General features: G+C 40.6%; 1 protein-coding gene across 2 annotated transcripts; it reads left to right on the top strand.

Annotated features, from left to right (window-relative positions):
* The first annotated feature begins 1327 nt into the window (after positions 1 to 1327).
* On the top strand, positions 1328 to 18930 carry chst6 (carbohydrate sulfotransferase 6). 2 transcript variants are annotated; one of them, XM_033635892.2, is made up of 2 exons: positions 1328 to 1467; positions 17327 to 18898. In XM_033635892.2, the coding sequence occupies exon 2, from the start codon at positions 17408 to 17410 to the stop codon at positions 18599 to 18601; it is 1194 nt and encodes a 397-aa protein (XP_033491783.1). In that variant the 5' UTR covers positions 1328 to 1467; positions 17327 to 17407; the 3' UTR covers positions 18602 to 18898. The 2 variants fall into 2 exon arrangements, with proteins under 2 accessions (XP_033491783.1, XP_033491782.1); XM_033635891.2 differs by having other exon boundaries at positions 1329 to 1467; positions 17324 to 18930.
* The last annotated feature ends 1604 nt before the right edge of the window (positions 18931 to 20534 follow it).

Here is a 20534-nt window from a genome sequence, read left to right as displayed (position 1 = left end):
ATGATAAATCAATCTGAAAAACAGAGAAAGTTAGAGAACTATAACAAGAGTAAATCTTCACAGCAGTGATAGTGAGTCGACATTCCATTTTTCAGAGTTGCTAAGAGTTATCTTAATGCTAATCAAAATACTTACTTTTAAACCATAATCCTTTTTTAGTATTGATTTAGAAGGGCTATGGAGAAGACATGTTATGGTTGGGATATACCCAATAACAATATTGTTTAATGGATTTATAATTCCAAAAATAAAAAATAGAAAAAAATAAAAATAGAAAGCTTACTAGCCCTTGAGCAGTATTCTTGCCTTTTTTGGAAACCAGGAGGAAAGACAGGACTCCGTCAGATATAGCCACCACCTTTAATGCCTGATTAATTAATGTTTTTGTAGAAATCTGATGGAGTTGACAAAAATCTGGGACACGCCTTAAATTTTTCATATTATTTCATAAAATAATATTTTAAAACAACAGCAGTACAATTTTACACTAATGTTGTCAGTACAGACCGTTAGTTTTAGATTTTGAAGGTTTTTAACAATTTTAACTGTTTAAATTATGAATTCCTGTCTAGGTCAAGGGTGTTTTCTGGTACAGGGCAAGTTAAGGAAGATCAAAATATTTTGTAAATCATGAATATTCATGAATTCAAAAACAAAATTAGTGTGTTGATAACATAATTGTAATTTTAAGGCTTTTTTGTAAGACATTATTAGTCACAACTCTTAAAAATGGGTGACATATGTGATTGTAACCCCTTTGTAATCATCAACATTTTAATTAGAAACTTAACTTAACTTAACTTAACTTAACTTAGCTTAACTTTTTTTGTTGTTCAGATAAGAAATGGTGAATATTTTGGTTCAAAGTAAGATTTGGTAATTCTTGCTTATAATTGGGATAAATGCATATTGCATTTGAGGCCCCCCAGCAGCTGGGCCCCAGAATCTTTTCCCCTTTTAAGCCCCTTATGTGCGGCCCTGATTGTAGCCAATTTTTCATTAATTGATGCAGCCTAACTTTACTTTTTGATTTGACACAATGATTTATGACAGTAATATGTGTTTAGCAGTGTAAATATTTAATGTTCAGGACATGTTGAAGCTTTGCAAACTTAGTCATGACTCAGCAGATGTAACCCTGAGCGGTTATCTGGCAGCACGGTGCTCCGGTCCTGCTGCGGAGACAGTTACTGGCTCAAGTCCGCCCGCCCCACTGCCCACCACCCTCCTCTATCTCTAAGCACCAGCCCCCCGCCCAACCCACTGCCAGGCAGCCCAGCACAGCCACTGGCCACGTCTCAAAATACCGCTTTGTACCCAACCGGACAGTGGACGTAGCCGAGCAGCTGCTGGCCGAGGACCGAGGGGAGGAGAGGAGAGGAGGGGACAGGACTGCGGGGTGTTGGGACAGAGAACACTGCGCACCGGCTCCGTCGCCAGGCAGCAGGACCGAAAACAAAGCTAAAGGTAAGATATTTCTGCTAAATGCGGGGTAAAGATAATAACATGTCCTCTCCTCTCCTCCAGGACCGTTTTTTTCTGTTCACCTTGGTAAATCGCTTGTTTCCGTGGGACCGGTGGCAAGAAACTCGCAGGGGCACTTTTTAAAACAAAAAAACGCATAAAGTTTCGCTCTTTTTGTCCAAAAACTTCAGACACGTGTGGAAACTAATGGTTTACTGGCGGCTAAACGCACTTAGAAACTTACTTAAACCATACTGAGGGTTTATTAAACGGACAGATGGGGGCTCCATAACACCCCACTGATCCCATTTAGTCCTGGCAGTGCAGATAGACCAGCAGTCTATCAGGTCCATACTGCGAGAATATTGTCCTTGAGATGTATGAGAAGAACTGGAATAACTCCAATTATACAAATTAATATTCCACATGTTAGAGACCTCTCTATATCACCCTCAAGTAGTCCTGGGGAGTCCCACTTTGAGGCTCAGTGACTTGAAGGGGACCACCAACCACATTAAGATGATCAATGATTTATTTCCATGGACTAGACAAGTTAAATTAAAATTTGAGAACCGGTGCTACTCACCCTCAAAGCCTGAAACCAGAGAAGTGATGATATGTTATAACTTTTGCACTTTTTAAGCAGATAACCCTAACCAGGGACAGGAATCGTAAAGAAATCCTATGTTCAACCTGCACCTGTAACCTGTTGCATTGTCCATGATAAATAAAATAAAAGTAAAATAAAAGTAAGTCTCGAACTTGTGATGTCATAGGGTATAAAGTCTGGAGCTGTTCCACAGACAATGAATGGGAGCCTGATTGTGTGGACTGGACACACAGAAAGTGTTTCTTTTTTTATACTCAAATGAGCTTTATTCTATTGTAGTGTTTTCAGTTCTTAAACAGAAAGTGTACCCATATTCCCCTGGGTACTCTCAGTGTCATCTATAAAATCTTTCCCTAGTCAGTGTCAGTGGAGCAGCTCCACACTTTATACCGTATGACATCACAAATTTAAGAGTTAGCACACTAGTTTGTGGATTTGGCAAAGAGTTGTTCATGTTACCCAATACCTTTGGACTGTCTTAGACCATATGAAGTTTGAAAATGGGTGTAGTTCTATTTTAACTTGTAATAGACCCAGGGAAGGAGGACACGGCCATGAGGGTAGTGTGAGTACATTCTGTATAGGTGGAATAGCCTAAGGCTGAGCAATATGGTTGAATGAAGTTTGGCAGTATTTATGGAATAATTTTTATGATATTGATTATGCATCGCAACATCTGACAAAATTAATGTAAGAACAAAAATGCTGTTCAGTTTGACAGCAGCAGTATTGTAAAACAGTGATTTCATGTCACTGACCATTTAATGATCAACAGTGTTAAATTATAACACAGTCCAGCCCTAACAGCCTCTAAAATAATTTTTTGTGTGTTTTAATATGAATACATGAATATTTAACATTTAACTGATACCAAACAGATGTAATCTATTTAAATGGCATTGCTTGATTGACCAATAGCTGGATCTCACATAGTTACTTTTTATTACCAACTACATCACTCTGAAATGTTTGCAAAGTGTTTCGCACAATTAATTGAAGACAGCCTGAGTGAGCAAAATTGGCAGCTGTTTGAGGCTTTTGGTAAAGAAGACTGCCTGACTCTGTAGTTTATTTATCCTCTAAACACAGTGCTCTTTCTGCTGATACTCATGGCTGATCTACGCAGCTGCATGACATGCTGAAACAACCCTGAGAAACTTGCTGGGATAGTGTTCCTCCATTTAGACAGCTGAGCACAACAAGCAGCTTTACACACCAAGATTTTTGGTAACTGCACTCTAAGGAATAAGAAGAACAACAAAAGCTTGTAGCTGGGGCAGTACCTTATACAGGTGCAATATGGTATGATTTCTCACAGGTCCGTTTTTGTAATTTTACTATTTGTACCTTCAAAGTGTTTTATCCCAAATGACCAAAATTAATTTTCCCCCTCTTTCTAACAATTTGAAATGGGCAATGCCTCCTGCACCGTGGCCCTTGTTTCTGTCTTCAATACCTGTGGAAGATTTAGACAGCCACGTGTTTCCCATGATGTACATGGGGTTTCTTTTCACAGACATAGAATAAGTATCTTCTTTCCACATCCAGCCTCACTCTGTGGAGGCAACTCAACCTATCAGTGCTAGTGTTGTTGCACAAAAAAGGCTAGACACATCTGATTAGGTATATCTGCAGCTGGAGCAGCTACGTGACCCGCCCACTAGCTCCATGACTCGCTCGCCATCAGTCCACAATCAGTCCTCTCCATCCCTTAGCTTGGAAACAGAAGCCCTAATAAAATGCTAAGTTAGCATTTAGCTATATGAAGTGATAGGTTGAAAGAGAGGTGGTTAAGGTCAGGGTTAGGGTTAAATCTTGTTATTTAAAAGGAGAATCACCCCTTCGTGTCTAATATATTATAAAGTGGATTATTGCTAGGTTTGACATCATATTTATTTACTAGGGTTAAAATCATAGACTGTATGCAGGTATAAATACGGATGACATGAAAGCTCCCCAGAAGTGAAGCTGAAACATCTAGATCACCCCTCTGGTGGCTGGCTGCAGTGTAGGTCATAAAGCCTGCCCTCTCTATGTAGATGGGTAGGACATGGGCCAAACTAAAAACTCAAAGTACACATCGAATACATTTTTCCCAAAAATGGTTTCTCTCATTTTAGGTAGTTTTTTTTATCTTGAAGCTGTATGTCCAAGAGTTCATTATTCTGATAAGTTTGGTATTAATTAGTTATTTAATGCTTTAAAACCAGGATTTTACAACACAACTGACAACTATGAATGAATGAACCAGTTAGTGGGCTTGCGTTCACTGGTGCTGCTTGCAATTGGTCGGATGGGTGTATGGGTGGAAACTTGATACAGCGGAGATTGCTAGTGCGCAGACTCCGAATAACACGATATTTTAGCCTCACGTCTGTACAGTGGGGGGAAGTGGAGGCATGTTGTCCATTTTTATATGCAGTCTATGGTTCAAATAAATGTCGCGTTGGTGGGTTTGTGTCGTACTGGTGGTGGGCACGGTTTGTAGGGGCATGTCGTGTAGGCTCCAAACAGAATGCGACTGCAGCTATACATGTCTCATTACTTGTGAACATGGTTTTGTTAATCCTATTTTGGGTGTTTGTGTTAGTGTTGTCACAATACTGCAATTTCTATCTTCAGTAACAATACCTTGAAAAGTATTAATATGTGATACCATTTTCAAATATTGACATTGAGGGCATAGAATTTAATATTTGTATTAAAAGACAAGCATAAGAAGGCTATAACATGATAATGACAACTTTTCTTGGTTAGTAGCAAAGAACAGCAAACTGTAGTAAACATTCAGAGAGGGCAAGGAGGTGCAGCTGCTACTGCGGAAAATGAGCACTGTAACTGTTTCAAATATTCAGAATATATATGTATTGTTAAATCGATATTTTTTGAAAACACTAGTTTGTATAAATATATAAGTTCACATTCCAGTTGGGTCGTTAGACGATGTCATTGTACATCACCAATGGCTGCCATCAACCACTGAGCCCAACAACGTGACTTTCTAAGAAAAATTATGAGTGGAAGATTCAGCGTTTAAAAAAGTACTGGTATTATATTAGCTTGGAACCAGTTCTAAAATTTAATGTTTTGTCCCTAAAGCAGACCCTCACAATCATGGGTAGACAACCAAATGGACCAAATGGAAAGCGTCTGGGCTATGAAAATGAAAAGTAGACTTTGAACATCTCCTAGTGCACTGGTTCCCAACCTGGAGGTTCCAACCCCCATCAGGGGTTGCCAAAGCTTCACAGGGGGTCATGAGGCCTTCTTGATTTTAAGGGGTGTAAAAAACAACTGAGCTAAATTTGTTATATTAGAGTTTAGAACATTATTCAAGATATAAACTTTTAAGAAACAGGCACGGTGAAGACCTGAAGACAAACTATATTCACAGGGCCCTCACTCTCTGCTTAACAGCCTCGTTCTGCTTTAGAAAAGTACGCGATTAAAACAACCAAAGAGTTAATGGAACAGTCGCACTGAATTTGTCAAAAAATAAGGCAGTATGAAGTATGTATAACTGTTAAAAAATAAAAAAATCTCTAATATTAATGGAGAATTGTATAAAAAGGTCCTAAAAATATCAGGAAAACTCATCTCTGATGAAATATTCACAGGAAATACCTGCTCAGACTTCATCCAAATTGCTCTTTTTTACACAAATTGCGTTCACTATTTGAATTAATGATGCAGTTTATCGGTTGTTCTGTGCTGTTATAGTTATGCATTAAATATAATATGAAATATCCATAAAATTCATCAAGGGTCATCAGTTTACTTAATGATAGACAAGCAGTACCTTGAGGAAAAAGGTTGGGAACCACTGTCCTGGTGTATTATTCTGAAGTTTCTAAGCATTAGTGGACTCCACGTTGGGCAACCAGAACTTGATACCTCACCAGCTTCCCACTAAACTCTGACAGTTGTGTTTGATTGGGCAACCAGCCATAATTGTGGGGAATTGAATCTGGGTCTCCGCAGTGACAGGGAAGGGCTTATTTCCCGGCAGCACATGGGGGCCCCATTTACTCTGTCACCATAAATGACTTTAATCACACATTAATTGGGGATGCAATTACAACTGACACAGTGGGAAATATGATCCAGATAGATTTCTGATGATAGACACCAGAGATACTCTATTAATGCTTTGAACTTGTGAGAAAACTTTTCAGACCCTTATGGTGGATTAAAATGTACTCATCTGGTCTCTTGAAAGTTCATACCCCATGCCTGTCATGGTACATTCTGCATTCTCTGTAGACTTCACAGCATGTTAGCAACGAGAGGATACATATACATGCCACACCAGGCAGTTTTCCATGTCAGTGACTCCAGTCATGTTCATGCTTGTGCGTATGTCTGTGATACTTTGTAACAATGGACAGCATAGGGACCAGAGGAGAAACTTCTTGCTGTTATGGGAAAATGGAGGTCATTTAACAGCAGCTCCGTCACTGAGGATGGGAAGCTTTCCCCTGTTGGAGTGTTATAGTTTTTTGGAGCTGATACTATAGTGAAGTTCTGCCCCGCTACGTTTTGCAACATTTATTCTGAGTTGGATTTAACATCACATTGTCTTCCTCCTGCAGGGCAGACTGTTAAACAATCGGACATGGGCTAGATTTCAAGGAAATACAGAGTTATTTGAAACTGCCCATTACCTGGATCCAGTTCTTGTTGATCACAGCCGCACCCACTTAGAGGAATTACAGTGTGTGTGGCAACTCATGATGACTGGAACTGTCCTGCTTCAGGCCAGAGATTCAGCCAGAAGTCCTGTTTGTAGGGTTTTTGTAAATGTAGTGACATCAAAAGTCAAGGAATTAGCAACTCAAGATGTTATTTCATTTGTTTTGACCTGATTTTAAATTTTGTTGTAATTCCTATCTAGCTGTGATGTGAGTCGCTGTAATGTAAATTACTGTAACTGGCTTAAAGAGGCTGCTTTGTTGGGCCAATCAAGGATGTTAGAAAATAACTCCAAAGAAAGAGCAGGCCTTATAATCCCCTAAATATTCAAATTTGCAACTGAGACAAATGATAAAAATTATAGGCTTTACAAAATAATGGACACAGATATCGTGACGTCACCCATTGGACTCCCATTATGAATCCTTGAGTTTGGTATTTTGGCTGTCGCTGTCTTGTTTTTTTTTGAAGCCAGAAGTGACCATATTTGAATGAGACATTAGAGCTGTGGAGAAGCAAGGAATGAATATCACTCAAGAGCCCTTTCTAAACAGAGGTCACACTATAGGGCCGCTACACAGTCCCTTCTTTACGCTGCCTTTGAATTTTTACTAACTTTTGAACTCAACAATGGCAGCATCATACTGCCCCAGTGTGTGATTTTAAATGGACGTGACATGTAATACAACAGCATCGGCCTCTCGTGTAACATATGACTTAAGCGTTGGCAGTGCTTTATAAACAACAACAATGGCATAACATGGCAATTACAATCATTTACCATCTGTGTTATTCAGCGGCTGACCTCATCCTCTGCTCGGAGGGAAAGGAGCACCCGTACCTCATTGTTTTCCCAATTTGCGGACATTTTCAGTCAGTTCTTTGTCTATGAGTTAGCTGCTAACTGCTAGCATCAAAGCCAGATGCTTTTTAAATCTCCCGGTGGTGGGTCGCTCACATAATACATTGTCAAAACACCCGTCCCATCCATGATCCCGTCCTCTTACACAGACGTCATTGTTGTTACCTCCAATGCCGGCTTAAAGGTGAGACCACTCTGTCTCCCCAGTTACGTGATTGTACCTTTTATAAAGAACGGCGAGGTGGAACAACATTGTGAAATTCCAGCCCTGAACAGGCAGTGTAAAAAGGGCTATAAACTGTAGCGATGCCTTGCAGACACCCTGTCACTTAAAGTGGTCTGCCCCGTAATTATGCAGAACTTAAAGCCTTAATAAAATGTAATGGGCTGAGTTATATAATTATTCACCCACCTGTAAAGTTGTCATTGAAGGGAACATTAGCTATGGAAACCAAAGCCATTTTTTTGCACCAGGCTGTAAACATGTTAATTACTTCTGCTTTTTAACATGGGGGTCTATGGGGACTGACTCTGGAGCCAGCCTCAAGTAGCTATTTGAGGAACTGCAGTCTTTGGCACTTCCGTGCTGGCTTCATATTTGAGCCCTGGAAGTTGCTGCTTGGATGAAACTCAAAATGTTCATATTATATGAAAATCGGGGATAGAGTGGAGGCTACAAAAACCCATATCAGTTTTTCCTGTCTTTGTTTTGCTAACATGATAAAGTGATTTGGCATAAGTGACATGACAGTAATTGTTCTTTATGGTGGTTGTTTGACCTCAGTGATTGGAAAGTCGAGTTTTTCAGTCTTGTACTAAATCATCTTTTGTTTAAAAATTGTGTAAGAAGGGTGGATCACAGTCTTCCAGTGTATTCCTGTAAAGTTTCTAATGTTTAACTGGTTTGGAGATGAGATGATCTGATAAGGTGAAACATTTATGACTAGCTTACTATTCTAACATTTTAATACACAAATGAAAAATAGATAGTTTGCAATTAAAGAGAACTGAGGCTGAATGATAGGGAGAGAGGCAGGTAGAGAGAGAAGAAGACAGATCTGTCAGGATGTTTACCTTTGTATCTGGAGGGTCTGAAGGTGAGGAGCTCATGTCAGGGCTTGTTCAATAAGCACAACAGATTATGGTTCGCTTGCATGGATCACCTCAGTCAGCAGTGATCCTGATCCCCCACTGGAAACATCGAAGGACAGTCACAAACACTGTGTCTGCTTCTTATTTTTGTTCTTGTTTCTTTTCAATGTTTAGTGAATGAATTCATTTAGAGACTGGAATAAACCACTAAGTAGGTGTGGTGGGTGCCCCTGCCATTAAGCTCACTCTAAAAGAATTTCTGTTTCACTGGATAGTTTTGTCCTTTCATGATGGGTGTAATGCTCTTTCACAGGCTTCTCCACTCTGAAAGTCTTTGAAGAAACACTCAGAAATCTGTGTTTTTTTCCCCCAAAAAAATCTTCACCAGAAAGACAGATAATGGAAGACAGGAAAAGCTTATCTCTGCACACTGCATATGAAAATACATCATGATAACATCAGGATTGATTTTTTTTTTACTGTAAATATACATGTGTTCCTGCTTTGACATACATATTCAGATGCATCTACACATACATCTCTGCTTCCATATGTTGCACATGTGGATGGAGAGCCTTTTGGTCCACCTTTGTACTTTATGTTCCCTTAAATCTTCTGTCTGATTCTCTCCTGCTCACCTGCACATGTTTGCCACTTGGAGATAACGTTGAAAGTATTCAAACCATAAACTGTAGTGGTGATAACCCCTAACACGTCAGCACTTTGGGTTACATATGCTTTGCATATAGGATGAGAGAACATTTAACAGCAGGGGGAAGAACAAAGTTCAACTTCATGCTACAGAGCTTTACAGGATGGTTTTGAACTGATACAAAGAAGCGTGTAATACAGCTGTGACGTTTAATTGATTAATTGGGTAGTTGTCGACTATAAACTTATTTGCAAACTAATTTGATGAATAATCAATCAGTTTGAGTGATTTTTTAAGAAAAAAGTATTTTGTGGTTTGCTTACTCCTCGATGACAATAAACTGAATGACATTTCTCACCTTTTTCTGACATTTTATAGAATAAACAACTAAATAATCGACAAAATACTGTTATCGGCAGATTAATCGCCAGTAAAAATAATTGGTAGTTTCAGCTGTTCCAACAATTAAATGCCTGGATTAAGAATATTTCATCAAAAACTCAAAAATTGCTTATGATTTACTCAACCCACACAATCTAAAGGTTTTTATTTCATATTTCCACAGAGACCAGATCTTCAGGAAGCCATTAGTTATTTTTGAAAACAGGGGGGGGGGGGGGGGGAAGGAAAAGAAAGACAAACTAATCTGAAACTAATCATGCAGAAATTCTGATATGTATACCAAAATCATTTACATAGTTAAATGCTAATAAACCTTGGGTTACAAAATTGTGTCATGCACCACCAAGTGCAAACATTTGTGTGATCCTGCATTGGTAAGATGGAGAATGTGATGCTAAATGATGTTTGAATATTGTTTAGTTTACAATTCCATTGTATCAAAAAAACAAACATATAAACCCACATTAAAAGACTTGTACACACATGAAGGCATATCTGTAAAAGTTCTTTTGATCCAGTATTCAAAGCTGTGTTGTGTTACTAATTGATACAGAAAAACATAAACATTGGTTGAATAATTCCTTGTATTTTATCATGGTGACAACAGGTGCAGTACAAGTAACGCAGTAAGGTAACATTTGAATAAATAAATAATTAAAACTGGAAATGTGCATAGTGTGAAATACCTCTTTAAATGTCCTGCATCTGAGGTTTATATCCTTGTACATATTATACTTTTTAAACTTTTCATACCTTGTTGTGCACTTTATCTTTTACTGTTTATTACTTGTCTATTTCACTCTTGATTCGGAGTGTTTTCTGCACATGAATTCCTATGTACCCAGAGTGCGGGCAGGTCTACAAATGCCAAATAAAGTTATCTTATCAAATTCCATTCCCTCAACTGCCCTTTCCATTAAGGGTCATTGAGGGAGAACATAGCCCAGCTGACATTGGGTAAGAGGCAGGGTACACCGAGGGTTCATTCATTCACATGGACTATTGGCAATTTATATCCCTTTTCAAACAAAATTAGCACATGTATGTGGTTTTTTTTAACACGGGAAAACCCATTAAAAATAGGCTATAGACTCCTTTCCCATTGCCGGTAGAGTAGAGCTGTTTACACTGATGTGCAGCAGTGTGTGGTTTCTTTTTTTTCGTGTCACGTTCAAAGTCACGGTCAGCCAGAAAACAGGTTAGTAAACAATAGAAAGCAGTATGAAAAAAGGCCTGTGAAAACTTAATGGTGGTTACCTCTTTTTATATATGCCTTACTTATTCAGTCTCTCTTTCAAACTCAATTCATACCAATTTGGAGCAATGTTCGAGCGCTGCTTGGGCAGAGACAGACCATATTTTGTGGTGGCTCGTCATTGCATCTCGCTAGTAAAGAGGCTAAAATTAGTGCGTTTACTCGGGTGTTGTGTTTCCATCAATGCCGATCAAAGCCAGAGCCAATAAATAACAGGACTGAATGTCAACTGTAACCTTTCCCATTGCATTAAAAAGCCAGATGTTAGGGGGTGTCAGCAGATTTTTTTGTGTATTGGGAAAGAAGCTTTATGCCAGGTTCACACTACACAACATTTTTGTCTGATCCAACAGTCAGATTAGACAATTAGGGATTCATAAAATCGTGCTGTGACTTAGCCAAAAAACATGACAGACTACACAATGGTCCACATCAATCATCCCTGGTCATCTATCACGATGTGTGTGATGTCATCGGATTATTCTTGTCCTATTTTCATTATTATTACTATTATTTCACTGTCACTGTCACTGTGGCTCATAATGTCCCAGCCGAAATGTTATTGTAGTAACCAGACGCCAGATGTCAGGAGCTACATTGGAAGTACCACATGCAAAGTATGCAAGTCACAGAATCATCCACAACAAGTTCCTGCAAATGTTTCACAATAAAAGCCTTTTTAGAAAATAAAGGGATTCTCTCAACCAAAATTATAATGGGCTTTTAACTTTAAACTTGTACAGGAAGTGGTGAATTTGAAATGACAAAATAATATCCTTTGCTAGCGGTTTGACGCCATAATTTTTCCTTTTTTACTCTATGTGGAAACGTCCCTAGACGAAATATCACCCTGGCGTGTTGTTGACATACAGTATGGGTCGCTCCTTGTTTTTATTGGTCAGATTGACAGCTGTGACAGGAGAAGTTGTGAATGACAAAAAGAAAATGAAACATGCTAGAGTTTCTGTCGGGACGTCGTGAGGCGTCAGTTGTTGTCTACTATGACACTAAGCGAGATGAAACAATGGATTATCGCATATGACACTCATTGTCATTCTAGATCTGAGCCGACACTGTATGATGCTGCATCTGGCTATAATCGGGCTGATATCGTGTAGTGTGTACCAGGCATTAGAGTCACCAATTAACCTAACCTGCATGACTTTAGACTGTGGGAGGAAGCGGGATAAGACCCAAGCTGACATGGGGAGAACATGCAAACTCCTCACACAAGGGCCCCAGCTGGCTTGTGGATTCAAACCAGATTTAAACTCTCTTGCTGTCCCGTGACAGTGCTACCCTCTACCCCATTGTGCTATGTCATGCTGTGTCAATATGTTTTTCTTCTGTTTATGACTCCTAAATCAATCAATCAATCAATTTTATTTATAAAGCCCAATATCACAAATCACAATTTGCCTCACAGGGCTTTACAGCATACGGCATCCCTCTGTCCTTATGACCCTCGCAGCGGATAAGGAAAAACTCCCCCAAAAAAACTCCTTTAACGGGGAAAAAAAACTGTAGAAACCTCAGGAAGAGCAACTGAGGAGGGATCCCTCTTCCAGGACGGACAGACGTGCAATAGATGTCGTACAGAACAGATCAGCATAATAAATTAACAGTAATCCGCATGACACAATGAGACAGAGAGAGAGACAGAGAGAGAGATGCAGGTAATGACAGTAGCTTACAACAACATTATTGAAAGTAATAATATTATAGTTATAGTTCTGGCTACTGTGGTACAATATGTTGAAAGTATGTATTAATATCTGGCAGTATACATGTGTGACAATAGTCATATGTGTATAATAACAGTAGAAGTATGACTAATGACTAATGATAACAGCAGCAGCAGGAGGCATCTGGCAGGACCACGGCAGCAGCACAACCACACACGTCACGCTGTCCAGGCACCGCTGCGATATGAGTTAATCTGAGAGACAGTGGAGCACAAAGGCTCCGGAGAAGAAGCCGAGTTAGTGACATCCAGAATGGCCGAGTTAGCAAGATGCAGTAATTGAATACGAGAGAGAGAGAGAGAGAGAGAAGGAGAGAAGGTGCCCAGTGTATTATAGGGGGGTCCTCTGGCAGACTAGGCCTAAGTCAGCATAACTAGGGGCTGGTACAGGGCAAGCCTGAGCCAGCCCTAACTATAAGCTTTATCAAAGAGGAAAGTCTTAAGTCTAGTCTTAAATGTGGAGACGGTGTCTGCCTCCCGGACCGTAACAGGAAGATGATTCCACAGGAGAGGAGCCTGATAGCTGAAGGCTCTGGCTCCTGATCTACTTTTGGAGACTTTAGGGACCACAAGTAACCCTGTGTTCTCAGAGTGTTCTGGTGGGATAATATGGCACTGTGAGCTCTCTAAGATATGACAGAGCTTGACCATTTAGAGCTTTATAAGTTAACAGTAGGATTTTAAATTCAATTCTGGATTTTACAGGGAGCCAGTGCAGAGAAGCTAAAACAGGAGAAATATGATCTCATTTCTTGGTTCCTGTTAGTACACGTGATGCTGCATTCTGAATTAGCTGGAGAGTTTTTAAGGACTTACTAGAGCTACCTGATAATAGAGAGTTACAGTAATCCAGCATAGAGGTAACAAAAGCGTGGACCAATTTTTCTGCATCTTTTCGGGTCAGGATAGGCCTAATTTTCGCAATATTACGCAGATGAAAAAATGCAGTCCGTGAGGTTTGTTTTAAATGAGAATTAAAAGACAAATCTTGATCAAATATTACTCCGAGGTTTCTTACGGTAGTGCTAGAGGCCAGAGCAATGCCATCTAGAGAAACTATGTCATCAGATAAAGAGTCTCTGAGTTGTTTGGGGCCAAGAACAATAACTGTCAATAACAATAAATGTCTGACCTTGATTATAATGACTTGTGTCCATGCAGAGTTTGTCACAAGAGAGGTGTTTCCACATTCCTCACCTGAAGATTCATATGTACAACAGTTAGATCACATACGTCACTAATACGAAAGCCAGTCGCTGTCAAATACAGAAAACACATATCGACGGGGGAAAAGACTTTGATGCAACACCTGTTAGAAACCAGAAACCTAAGGCGCAGACTGGACTGTCAGTACAGAGAGCGAGATTTAGCCGTACCATAGTGACAGTAAACCTGGAACTTCCCTCTACTATCTACTAAAACCCCCATCGTAGCAGATATTAATGTATGTTTCACAATCGCTAATGCTGTGTCAGCCACCAACAGTTAGCCACAGAGCTGTAAAGCTAAAAGATAAGATAGGCTACATAAAAGACGCTAGCTAGACTCAGCATTCTGATACTAGTGCTAGTCGCATTTTGGTGCACAGCAGACCCCTCATCTTAGTCTGGGTCTGACTGAGGCTCAAGCATATATGGCTGAATTTCTCCAATGTTTCCTCGAACGCTAACACTAGCCATTTTGATGCACCCTGCTCTACTATTACAAGTATTACAGCATTGTGTAATGTAACTACTTCCTTCCCGTAATCAGAATAGACTAGTAATGAACAGTAAGAACAAAGTCCGGCCTAAAGTACACATTTCAACATGTGTTGCACAATGACATCATACGGCACAAGTGCAATAAAATGCATATTGTAAACTTATTTGAAAAGCATCCAAGTGGTAGTGTTTTCTAGCTTTCAGCTCAGATCAGATGACAAGGAGAGTAATCCTTGCTTAGTCACTTTTCCTTTGTTCCACATTTTTCTTCCTTCTCTTATCTGTCCAGAGCTTCCTGTAAATCGAGCCCTTACTGACATTCACATTCGACGTGGAATTTTTATGATCTGAAACTGATAGTTTTTCAAACAATGTGGGGTGTCAGGAATAGTTCATGTGCAGAGATAGACCAAGCCTACTTAAGAAAAATGTAACTCCTTTTCTGTGGTGTTTTTGTGTGTGGCTGTGTGTGTGATTAGGAAGGTACAAATTCTAGGAAAAGACACATGGGTTCTGGTAGAGAATGGAGGAGGATACTGATGACAACAGCTAAGGCTCATGAAGTTAGAGCTTATCAGTATTTGTTTCCTGTCAGATGCTATGACAGTACAGTGAATACTTATGGCTCAAAAGAAAGAGAGCCAGGCTGCAGAGTAGGCAGCAACCTGGAGACCCAATGGTGACCTGCAACTGCATCACTCCTGTCTTATACCTTGAAAACAAATGTTTGAATCTCGCCTGGTTGAGGACATTTGCAGCCATTCTCAATTTTTCCCTGTAGTGTTGCTAGGTGTCTTTAGAGTCTGTTTAGTTGAGGGGACGGTGCCATCCCAATTCACAATGACTAGCAGCCTTTCTGTCAGCCTATGTGCCAGCTTTTGAGTCCATTTGTGTGAACAGCCAGACCTTTCATCCTGTTGTGTCTGCTGTCTTAGGTGGTCAATGGTCTTGTGCTATGTTTTTATTAACTTGTTACACAGATACTGTACCACCATAGACTGTAGAAAATAATGGACTTAGCCACTGTGACATCACCCATTGGTTTGTGGACCCGTTTTGAAGCCTAGAGCTAGGCATTTTGGCTGTTGCCATCTTGGTTTTTTGGAGCCAGAAGTGACCATATTTGGAGAAGAGGGTGGAAATTACTGAAAGTTTACTGTAACGTTACAGACTGTAAAAATAATGGATGTAGCTACTGTGATGTCATCCATTGGTTTGTGGACTCCCATTTTGAAGCCTTAAGAAAGGCATTTCGGCCATAGCCATCTTGGTTTTTTGGCGCTAGAAGTGACCATATTTGGGCAAGCAGCTGGTGCTGTATAGGAGCTAGGGGTGGATCTGACTGAAAAGCTGGTGCTGTATAGGAGCTAGGGGTGGATCTGACTGAAAAGCTGGTGCTGTATAGGAGCTAGGGGTGGATCTGACTGAAAAGCTGAGGACACTATCGGCAGACAGTCTGTCACTCAAACTCTTAATTATGCCCAACTTTAAGCCTTCATAAAATGTGAACGGGTGACTTATATAAAAATGAATCCCCTGTATAGATGTCATGCTGAACCCTGAACACAAATTTTTTTGGTGACCAAAATGTTATAATTAACTTTCATGAACTGAAAACACACTGAAACAGCGACAGCTATGGCCATGCCTATTCTATGCCATGATTATGTCAACTAACCAATGCTGTTGCTGTGGTAGCCTGTAAACAGACGGCACCCACCTGTCACTCAAAGTGTCCCGCCCTTATTTTTCCATAACTTTCAGTCTTCATAAAATGTATCAAGTGAGTTATGTAAAAAGTTACCCCCATACAGTTGTCATGAATGTTAAAATTAGCTTTAGAGACCAATTTTTGTACAAGACTGTAAACATGTTTATTTCTGCTTTAAAGCTGGGCATTTTAACATGGGGGTCTATGGGGATCGACTCACTTTTGGAGCCAGCCTCAAGTGGCCATTCGAAGAAATGCATTTTTTGGCACTAGTACCCTAGCTTCATTTTTCAGCCAATTAGGTTGCCACTTGGCATTACGTAAAGAAACTTTATTTACTAAAACTGTTTAAAAATCTGTCAAGGGATATTATTTATGGAGCTGGACCCAAATACTTGACTAATCGCATATTTGTTTGGTGGATAAGAATTCAGTATTAAATTTTGGGGTTTCAGATGTTTTTTTGTTCTTCGTTTGTTTTTTCACAGCACTTTTTAAAGCATTGTTTTGGATTGGAACCCTATTAGTATGGGCATTTATGTCTGTACTTTATCCATGATAAGAATATTGTCCCAAGCTGTTATTATTATAATTGTTATTTTGTCATAAAATTGCATAGATAGGACCTGATTTTATTAGCAAATAACAAAACAACAATCAATACTGTAAAAAAAACAAAAAACAAATCCCCGAACCCCTTAAAAATGCCTTTAGTTAAACTGAAAGACATGGTTTGTAGCTGTGCCGTCCATCTCAGCCACGATGAATGGAAAAATGTCTGGCTGAGTCCTTCTCAGGTCATGTTTAGCACCCCCACCCCCTGCTGAAGCTTCAAATATTTGCTGTTGATTAAGACTGAAGCTCTGCAGAACGGATCGATATTCAAGACAACCCTAATTAAATTGCTTGTATTGCTTTTGGCCAACAGCCTTTAATCAAAGAGCAGTTTTATTAGGGTTTTTAATTATTTGATTATTTAATAAATAATACTTTTAGGATGAAATTGGTCTAATTTTTCATTATCCACTGTATTGTACCAATGGTAAGAGTTGCTAAGTGGTGATTTGCAGGGAAAATTGTGCATTGTGGAAACATGCATTTCCATTTTAACATATCCATTTCTCTGTCTCTCTCAGCAGAGGCATCACACAGCTCCACAGAGGACAAAAAGAGAAAGATCCACATCAAGCACCAGAGGCTGACAGTGATCTTCAACCATCATGCGCTGCAGAGTGAACCTCAGCACCATGATTTTCCTGGTGATCCTTCAGGGGGCAGCAGTGGTGCTGTTCTGCGGCTGGTACGTCCAGCTCAGTCCCTGCGGCTCTGCCCCTACTAACAGCAAAGTTCACGTTCTGCTGCTGTCATCGTGGCGATCAGGCTCGTCCTTCGTGGGTCAGGTGTTCAGTCAGCACCCATCTGTCTTCTATCTTATGGAGCCAGCTTGGCACGTATGGACCAAACTGCAGAAACCAGGTGCACGATCACTCCGGATGGCTGTGAGGGATCTATTACGGAGCGTATTCCAGTGTGACTTCTCTGTGATGGAGGCCTACCTGCCGGAGCACCACAATGTGTCCTCCTTGTTTATGTGGAGTCACAGTAGAGCACTGTGCTCACCGCCAGCCTGTTCTCTCACACCACGCAACCAGTTCAGCAACCAGACTAGGTGTTTCCAGACATGTGATGCTAGGGGCCTGCAGAGGGTGGAGGAGGCCTGTGGTACTTACAGTCACATAGTACTAAAAGAAGTGAGATTCTTTGAGCTGGAATCCCTCTACCCACTCTTGCAGGACCCAAGCCTAGATCTCCGCATCATCCACCTGGTCCGAGACCCTCGGGCTGTGGTGAAGTCTAGAGAGGAGTCAGCTAAAGCCTTCGTGAGTGATAATGCTGTCGTCTTAGAGCAGAGAAGCATACCAGCTGGCGAGGTGCAGTATCAAGTCATGCAGGAAATCTGCCGTAGCCATGTACGAATTAATGAGAGGGCCATCATGAAGCCCCCTCCATTTCTTAAAGGCCGCTACAAAATGGTCCGCTATGAGGACGTTGCACGCAACCCACTTGCGGAGATAGCTGCCATGTATGATTTTGTAGGTCTGGAGATGACCTCACAGTTGGAAGAGTGGATCTACAGGGTGACTCACGGGAAAGGCAAAGGGTCCAGGAAAGAGGCCTTCAAAATCACATCACGAAACGCCGCTGATGTCTCGCAGGCTTGGCGTACCGTGCTGCCACACAACAAGGTCAAACGAATTCAGGAAGTGTGTAAAGGGGCCATGTCATTGCTTGGATACAGGACAGTAAACAATGAGAAAGAACAGAAAAGACTTGACATAGATCTACTAGTACCACGGGAACCATATCAATTCAGCTGGTTGCCAGCTAAAACAGAGCATCCCAGTAATAGTTAAATGACAGTATTCTGTTTGAATGACAGCGACACCAAGAGACTATGCTGAACTGAAGTCTATATTCTTTATAGGCTTTATTGGCTGTATAAGTCTTTAATGAGTACTACCACAGACCGATTGATCAACTGGGGGAACACTGGCATGATGTCTGAGGGAAAAGCTCTTTGCAGCAATCATACAACTTGGACTGGCACAGCCCAGTCCTCACTTTTCAAAAGATTTTATAATTTGGGTGAGTTGACATTACATAGGCCTGTCATGGTAACTAACTGGTTAATTTATAAGAAAAAAAAAAAAAGCAAACTAATAATAGGCCTTTGCTGTTAGTCCAGCACACCTCTGACTCAGTGAGCTTGAGCGCTGCATTTCAAAGCGCTATCCAATTAGAGGTGGTTAAATTTTAATGATCCGTGATGTAAATGTCTTGCCTTTTATTTTATTTTCTGTTAACTTTACTGACAATCAACCACATCAGGGTGGAAACATGCTCACTACCCAATTTTGGGTCTCCACTGGTTTCTTGGCCACTCTGCACCGTGCAGCACCTGTGCTACCGTTAGCTAGCTAGTGGCACTGCGCATTCAGCGATTACAGCTGATAACGCTGTACAAGTGGCTGAATGCGTTGCTGTGGAAACATGGTACCCATCCTCTGGTCTCCCCCCAGGTTGCCACGGTGAGTAAGTGGCCTCATTGTGAGCCATTTAACCCTTTTTAGCATTGTTTAATATGTTAGCACCACGAGCTGTGTTGAGATTGCTAACGGTGATAACAGAGCTAACATAGTCAATAATGCTAAAGGAGGATTTGGGGCTCATAAATGAGCTGCTTACTGACTGGGGCGAGCTGGGGGGCGACTGGACTCTGAGTCAGTGTTTCCACAGCAACGCTGTTGTGCAAGGACGTAACTAGTGGTGGCCAAATGAGTGGTGCCACTAGCTCCTACCAGACCTGGGTGGTGTGCAATACAGTAAACTGGATAGTGGCAAAATTAGCCTATAGGCAACTTGTGTAACTGGTCAAAAATATTTTTGGTGGGTAACAGGTTAAGGGGTGACGGTTGAGATCTCTAGCATGGACATGTTTTGCTGTCATTTCTGGTCGCATTGCCTTTGTCCTCTCATCTTCTCCCTGTGTCAAAGTTTCACCCTCACCATGGGCTAAGCTCCTCACTCAATCACACACATTTGATTATGTTTTATTTATTTTGAATAATGTTAATAATTCTTTTCACATCCACTCCAATGGCTGAATATTCAGAAGAATCAAAAGGTTGTTGCTCTTTCAGAGGATGCACCTACATTAATATGCTGTTAAATTATCTCTGTATCAGTGGCATAAAATGCTCTTACAATTACAATAATAATGTTTAATGCAGTTATTTCTGGGACAATATATCATCCACCCAAAATAGTTATCGTGACAGGCCTAGTGTGACAGTGTATTTGTTAAGCAGCCATAGTCTTTGCATGGCCATACATGCAAATAAATCAGTTGGAAACATAAGGAAGTTGATAGATAATTATATGGTCTGGACAAACATAAAGGGGCTGGGGGTAGTCTGCCTTTCCTTTAAGTAGCTCTCCACTTTGTGTATAGTTTGTGAATCATTTAAGCTCATGGCACTCTCCCCTGCACAAAGTGAATCTAGGTTTTGCACAGTGCAAGCATTCTGGTGGTGACAGTCCGAGCATATTTAGCAGTACTGTGTTCCTGCAAAACATGAATCTCTGCAATCTTGTTAGTCTGAGAAATCTGCACATATTGAAGAATTCTGATATCTTGTGGAGCTGTTGTCGTCACTCTGTGTACCAGAGAACTAATGTGAATTCGCCCCATTTGAATCTACATTGTTTGCAGCTGGGCCTCATGCCAGTGTCCCCTGAAGGCCTGGTCTGTCCCAACAGGAGACTGTTGATCACTGATGACACTCC

Source organism: Epinephelus lanceolatus, chromosome 5, assembly GCF_041903045.1.
Source record: "Epinephelus lanceolatus isolate andai-2023 chromosome 5, ASM4190304v1, whole genome shotgun sequence".
NCBI lineage: Eukaryota > Metazoa > Chordata > Actinopteri > Perciformes > Serranidae > Epinephelus > Epinephelus lanceolatus.
This window is presented reverse-complemented; position numbering and strand designations above follow the sequence as displayed.